Source organism: Schistocerca cancellata, chromosome 3, assembly GCF_023864275.1.
Source record: "Schistocerca cancellata isolate TAMUIC-IGC-003103 chromosome 3, iqSchCanc2.1, whole genome shotgun sequence".
Taxonomy (NCBI): domain Eukaryota; kingdom Metazoa; phylum Arthropoda; class Insecta; order Orthoptera; family Acrididae; genus Schistocerca; species Schistocerca cancellata.
In genome coordinates, this window is record NC_064628.1 from 41,491,231 (window position 1) to 41,498,471 (window position 7,241).

A 7,241-nucleotide genomic window follows, 5' to 3' on the forward strand; every position below is an offset into this window, starting at 1 on the left:
TGAACGTTGACACAGACCGTTTCGCGGCCGAATGTGCATAATATTTTGCTAATTCGCAACGATATGGGGTACTTTGTCTTACTAAAACAGTTATGTTATCTCTAGAAGCTGAAATTCAATTTTATTAGTACAGTTCATACTAATTAGCGTTTCTTCTTTCACTTATATCTTATATTTACGTGTCATGTTTAACAGACTAATCAGCATTAATATAGTCTTTCACATGATTGAAAACAGTCTCACAAAGTTCGGATGGTTTTCAATTTCTCGCCTGTGCATAGTACGTTGGTAGCACTTCGTCACCTTGCCTGTTATGCTGTTTATCAGACTTTAAAGCTGTGCGAATCAGCATAACGAAAAGGCGAGGGGTCTATCTCGTTTTGTCCACGATTGTACATCACATCTACGTCTACGTAGTGAATCTTTTTTTTTTTTTTTTTTGTCTTAGAGTACGATTAAATACACTCCTGGAAATGGAAAAAAGAACACATTGACACCGGTGTGTCAGACCCACCATACTTGCTCCGGACACTGCGAGAGGGCTGTACAAGCAATGATCACACGCACGGCACAGCGGACACACCAGGAACCGCGGTGTTGGCCGTCGAATGGCGCTAGCTGCGCAGCATTTGTGCACCGCCGCCGTCAGTGTCAGACAGTTTGCCGTGGCATACGGAGCTCCATCGCAGTCTTTAACACTGGTAGCATGCCGCGACAGCGTGGACGTGAACCGTATGTGCAGTTGACGGACTTTGAGCGAGGGCGTATAGTGGGCATGCGGGAGGCCGGGTGGACGTACCGCCGAATTGCTCAACACGTGGGGCGTGAGGTCTCCACAGTACATCGATGTTGTCGCCAGTGGTCGGCGGAAGGTGCACGTGCCCGTCGACCTGGGACCGGACCGCAGCGACGCACGGATGCACGCCAAGACCGTAGGATCCTACGCAGTGCCGTAGGGGACCGCACCGCCACTTCCCAGCAAATTAGGGACACTGTTGCTCCTGGGGTATCGGCGAGGACCATTCGCAACCGTCTCCATGAAGCTGGGCTACGGTCCCGCACACCGTTAGGCCGTCTTCCGCTCACGCCCCAACATCGTGCAGCCCGCCTCCAGTGGTGTCGCGACAGGCGTGAATGGAGGGACGAATGGAGACGTGTCGTCTTCAGCGATGAGAGTCGCTTCTGCCTTGGTGCCAACGATGGTCGTATGCGTGTTTGGCGCCGTGCAAGTGAGCGCCACAATCAGGACTGCATACGACCGAGGCACACAGGGCCAACACCCGGCATCATGGTGTGGGGAGCGATCTCCTACATTGGCCGTACACCACTGGTGATCGTCGAGGGGACACTGAATAGTGCACGGTACATCCAAACCCTCATTGAACCCATCGTTCTACCATTCCTAGACCGGCAAGGGAACTTGCTGTTCCAACAGGACAATGCACGTCCGCATGTATCCCGTGCCACCCAACGTGCTCTAGAAGGTGTAAGTCAACTACCCTGGCCAGCAAGATCTCCGGATCTGTCCCCCATTGAGCATGTTTGGGACTGGATGAAGCGTCGTGTCTCGCGGTCTGCACGTCCAGCACGAACGCTGGTCCAACTGAGGCGCCAGGTGGAAATGGCATGGCAATCCGTTCCACAGGACTACATCCAGCATCTCTACGATCGTCTCCATGGGAGAATAGCAGCCTGCATTGCTGCGAAAGGTGGATATACACTGTACTAGTGCCGACATTGTGCATGCTCTGTTGCCTGTGTCTATGTGCCTGCGGTTCTGTCAGTGTGATCATGTGATGTATCTGACCCCAGGAATGTGTCAATAAAGTTTCCCCTTCCAGGGATAATGAATTCACGGTGTTCTTATTTCAATTTCCAGGAGTGTATCTCAGTATGTCATATCCCATGAAAATGTCATGTCTTCACCAGTCATCTGGGCTCAGTTCGAAGCAGGACTCACCACTGAAGACAATTCTACTCCAGTCAATGAGACTGCAGCCGAAGACGTGTCTGGAGACGCCCTCAACAGCGGTGGGATACTGCCAGTTCCCACCTAGATACACAAAGTTTTGAATGATATTCCCATTCGTCATCTGACACAGTAGTTCAGAACTTTTTTTGTAGGTTCATTTCTATTCACCCCATTGCTTCTTAATCATCCCATTTTATGGAATTTTCGGAGCGGAACATTTCCTGAACAATACAAATGCAACCTTCCGCACCACTGTCTCTGACAAGTCATCCATCATTGGCAAAAATGTGTCACAGTGAAGGATGAGTGTGTAGCGAACAACTAACACCATCGTCACGTTTTATGCTCAAGGTTTCATATTTTTCGAGGTGATAATTAATAACAGTGACTAGCATAGTGATTTACTGGTCTTGTATGCTACCGCTTCTGTTTTGCCATTTTCTGCTGTTGGGTGAGCCTGTGAGCCGAACGTGTAAGTGAAAAATTTTCCACAACGGATTTTATAACGCTAATTTGTCGCCCTGACACATACACGCTTTCCAGAAGGGTAAGCTTATCCTTTGCGCTATATGTGACATCAACTAGTCGTATGCAAATCTGGTTGGTTTCTAACCATATCCTCAGCATATGCTAGAATGTTCAGATGTGCTGACCTACAAACATTGCCGCTACCAAGTGGTTGCAAACATGAAATACACAAATAAGGAGATAATAAATGACAAAGGAAAGCACTAGCTATGAAATGATACACTCAGTAGTGTCAAAGTCTTTACTCTTCTGCAATTTACTCTATACAAGATTACACAGTACGAGGAACATTTTAGTTCTGCCTGTACACATTTGGTAATCGCTCTGTCTGGCACTGTCCTGTGATAGGAAAACTGACATCAGCTATAGCAATTGCAATTATATTTAGAACTACACTCGCGACTAGCAACGTGAAGCCTCAGCATAGAACGAAAAAGACGCGTGATCAGCAATTTACTTTACTTCCCTAACCGCCGTTGCAAATGCACGACCACTACAGTGATCTAACGCTTATCGTTGCAAAGGTTCTCGCCTCAGCGAGATAACATACGTTCTACCTCACCAAAAGCTTCCGTAGGCACCTCCGCGGCTGCCGTGGAACACCAAACGATCCTCAGGCTCTCGCTACAAGCACTCTGTCCCAGTTACGAGGTTGCGCACCTTGCCAGGACCAACCTCTCTCCTCGACGCCCCAGGAACAAGTGTTTCACAGTCGCTACGCTTTTTCGTAGCTCCTGTTCTTTTTTCTTCCCCCCTTTAAGGGGCTCCGGAAAGGCTCAAAATCATGAAAAGTTCCATTTTTACTTTTTTGCGTTTTCTGAATCTGCAGACTATTACCTTTTAATAGATATATAATTTATTCAATTCCGAAGACTACAACTATTTTTAAATTTTTTTTGAAATGTGTTCTACATGGGCGTGACCCACTGTGGCGCTGTTAAACTGCTGTCAAATGGTGTTATTATTAACGTCCGTGTTCATCAGGTACATTTTAGTGATGTGAGATAAAGTATGTGTTGTGGCTAACCTGTGATACATGTATTATTTGCCATATAACTGACTTTTTTGCGCTATAAGAAGTTTTATTTTTGGAGTGGCTGTATGGGAGTGACCGAGGCGAAGGAACACAAAAAAGGACAGAAAGTTGGTTGAATATGAACTTAAAAGTGAACCCAGGGGCTAGTTGCATACACAAAGTGTCGACGAAATGAAGAAGGCTGTTTGGGCTCTTTTTTTTCATACTTCTTCAACCGATGAAAATCCCCAACATAGCTTGTTTCCCAAAGAAGAAGACAGTTGGTGTAAATACAACAAAGGATTGCTAACTGGTGAAGTGTACACTCATAAGCATAGTCTGCCTCATGCAATAATGGAGGTGATAAAACCTATTTTCAGAGACTTAGCAGCACCTGAACTGTTGAAAAAGTGTATTCACGGAAAAACTCAAAACCCCAATGAAAGTGTAAATAGTGTTATACGGTCGAGAATCCCCAAGACTGTATTTGTTGGAATAGAAACACTTCACTTTGGTGTGTATGATGCTGTTGCGACTTTCAATGATGGCAACATTGTAAGGTGCAAGGTATTTAGAAATATGGGAATGAAGATAGGTTCTAACATGGTACGAGCGATGCTTGCTTTAGACAAGGAACGCCTTCGGGCTGCAGACAGGGCTGTAAAGAGTCTAGAAATACAAGCAAGAGTAAACAGGAGGAGGAACAAGAGGAAGCTGGAGGAGGAGTTTGCAGAGGATGAAGGTAATCCATCCTATGGACCTGGAATGCACTAAAAAGTTAATCCAATCTTTGTCGCTCGATTCCCAAAACTTTTATTTTCTCATACTAATTACATGTTTTCTAAGGATCTTCCAAACATATTTGTTTCAAACTTTCAGTAAATGTTACACAGTACCTTCTGCATAATTTAACACAGCCTTTTTCGAAAAAACTGTATATTTTTGAATATATAAATAAAAAATTGCAAAAAAATGTTGTGAATTTTCATTACAATTGAAAAAAAATCATCTTTAATAACTGAACTAAAATTTTGTAAAATCCCTGTGTTAAGTTGTAGCCCATATTCCAATAAATAATCTGTAAAAAGTTCAACTTCCTACCTCAAATACTTTGTGAGGAAAGATGTAATTTATAAGCGTTATTTTAACATTGCAAGTATAGGGCGTTCCGGAGCCCCTTAAGATCCCTTGCCGATGTCAGTATCGTTTATGGTTTCCCGTCTCGATGTTTATACTATTAAAGGGTCTTCTTTCCGGAGTGGTAGTTGTAACGTGGCTCAAAATGATGCCACCTTACAAAATGATGCCACCTTACAGTCTCAATAAACAAAGCTGAACATGTAGCAGACATTGTCCAACCTCGCAGCCACGACATGTGACAGTAGTTCATTGGCGTTCCTAGTATGCGCGACTTTTTGTACAGATACTCTATGTTACCCTCTTTTGTTGCAGGAGACGCTGCGGCTGTTCCCAACGGCGCCTGCCGCACCATACCTGGTGACTGAAGACACCCCCCTGGCAGGGGGTCGGTATGTGGCGCCGCGTGGCAGCACCGTGATGGTCGCCTACTACCTGTTGCACCGCCAACCCCAGCTGTTTCCAGACCCGCACAAGTTCGACCCCAGTCGCTTCCTGGACGGTGGCAGCGCGACAACCAGGAAGCCCTACAGCTACGTGCCTTTTGGCGTCGGCCCTCGCAAATGCGTGGGCGGCCGGTATGCAACTTTGCAAATTAAAACTGTACTGTCAACGGTGCTGCGGCGTTATCGTATACTGCCTGGATCCAGCAGGGAGGACCTAGAAGAGAGTGTATTTTCCATAGCACTCTTTCCACTCACTGGCTATAGAGTTACTTTTGTCCCACGAGACAACATACCTTCGAGTTCTCCATGAAACCTTTCTGCAGTGGGAAATTAAATGTCAGCAATCTTTCTACAAAGTTTTAGCTGTTACTGGGGTATTTTTGCTGAGAATTCCCGTTACAATAATGACAAGTGAAGTTAGTTAATTCCATATTCCAAGGGTTACATCGTCTTTGAAGAAACAGTATCATGTAAATGACTTTTCCGGATTTCAGTCGGTTGATCTATTTCATACTGTTACTGCGGGACTAACAAATTTTCAAATATGTGCAATGAATGTGAAGCTGAAAGTCAAATGAGGTAAAAAGAGACGTTTACTCCACATAAATGCAAAAGAATAGAACAATTCTGGATGGGAGGAGCTCCATAAGGCTGTTCGCAGATAATGCTGTCGTCTATAGGGAGTAGGATACGCTGGAAGACTGTAGCGAAAAGCAGGAAGGCCTGCACACAGAGTATCTAACATGGTGGAGTGATTGGTAGCTGTCAATCACTCTGAGAAAAGAATCTCCACTTTCATACGCTGCTATCAATGAGTACAGATTTCTTTTTTGATTGAAACACTGTCTTGTGACGTGCTGTATATTCTCATCAATCGAAAGCTTCACTTTTCAACACAGAGAGAAATATAACTGCAAAAGGTGCTGTCATTTATGCACTTCTGAATTCATATGTCAAATTGGTAGAGTCAGTTACACGGCGTTTTTTCTTCAACAGTGATATTCAGAACAAATGTTATGATATGAAACATCTTACTTGAACAGAAAAGATAGCACAGAGAATTTAAAAAATATATGGATACATGCTGATCATATACAGGTTTATATCTGACTACACATTTCTATTGAAGAAGAAGTTGTTAAAGAAAAACAACTTTACATTTGAAAATACCACTTCTGCCTGTGAGACGTTTTATTTCCGTAGGTAGATTGTCAATTTTTTATAATTAAGTATTTTTTAAAGTTAGATTCACTAGAGGGAAGTGTATATAATTTTTCCTTTTACTATTTGTGAATGTTTCTATTACTCTCAAGATGCAATGGACTGATGAAATCAATTTTCAAAAGTGAATAAATCTGCTATAATGCTCTCGTTAATATTCTTAATTGCTAAATAGATCGTTAGATGCTACATGTAGGTAAACCCTATAAACAATTCTAATTACTATCTTTTATGCAATGAACACTTTTTAAGTGAGGAATTACTCCACAATACTATCGTGTAGGACATCAGTGAATTAAAATTTGCTGTAGCATCTGAATCTTAACGTTTCAGTCTACTACATAATCGTTCTAGTCTAAGTTGACAACAGTATGTACACACAACAATTTTGACCTATTTAGTCCTATTTATAATTTTATTGTTGGCACAATATATTAATTGGAGGTAGGGTGTTTTAAACATCATAAAACTGCGTAAGGTGTGTTTGTTCTAAATTTAAAGCTACTCCATTTCTGCAAAGATTGCTAGAAACTTCAACAAACCCGTAATTTACTATGATTGCTGTTAATGCATCTTTGCTCAACTTGACAGTAATGCTTTTAACATCTGCAAAAAGGCCCAACTGTGCCTCCTGACTCAAATAAAATGTTAGATCACTGACATACATGATGTGTCAAACATGTCTTTTTCTTTACTGTCATTTGTGTATATTATACTGGTCCTTGTGTATAGGTACTACTGAAGAATGAGAAACCTTCCAGACACTTTGCTGTACCTGCATTAGTAAAACAGCTAATGATACTGGGCATAAAAACCAAAAGATTATAATAAATAGCAAGAGTAAATTAAACAATATTGTGTTGACACACAGCCTGGTGCAAACTTCTCTATTTAACGACATTTTGACTGAAAATGAAATTCA

The 7,241-nt window shown here is 42.7% G+C and overlaps 1 protein-coding gene across 1 annotated transcript in view; it reads left to right on the forward strand.

Moving 5' to 3' along the window:
* The window catches only part of LOC126176872 (cytochrome P450 4C1-like), a 292,368-nt gene extending 285,371 nt beyond the window's left edge, over nt 1-6,997 (forward strand). The window contains exon 6 of the mRNA XM_049924065.1: nt 4,968-6,997. Within this exon, the coding sequence (XP_049780022.1) occupies nt 4,968-5,408 (441 nt within the window). The 3' untranslated portion in view covers nt 5,409-6,997. The remainder of the gene's footprint in view (nt 1-4,967) is intronic.
* Nucleotides 6,998-7,241: the final 244 nt, after the last annotated feature.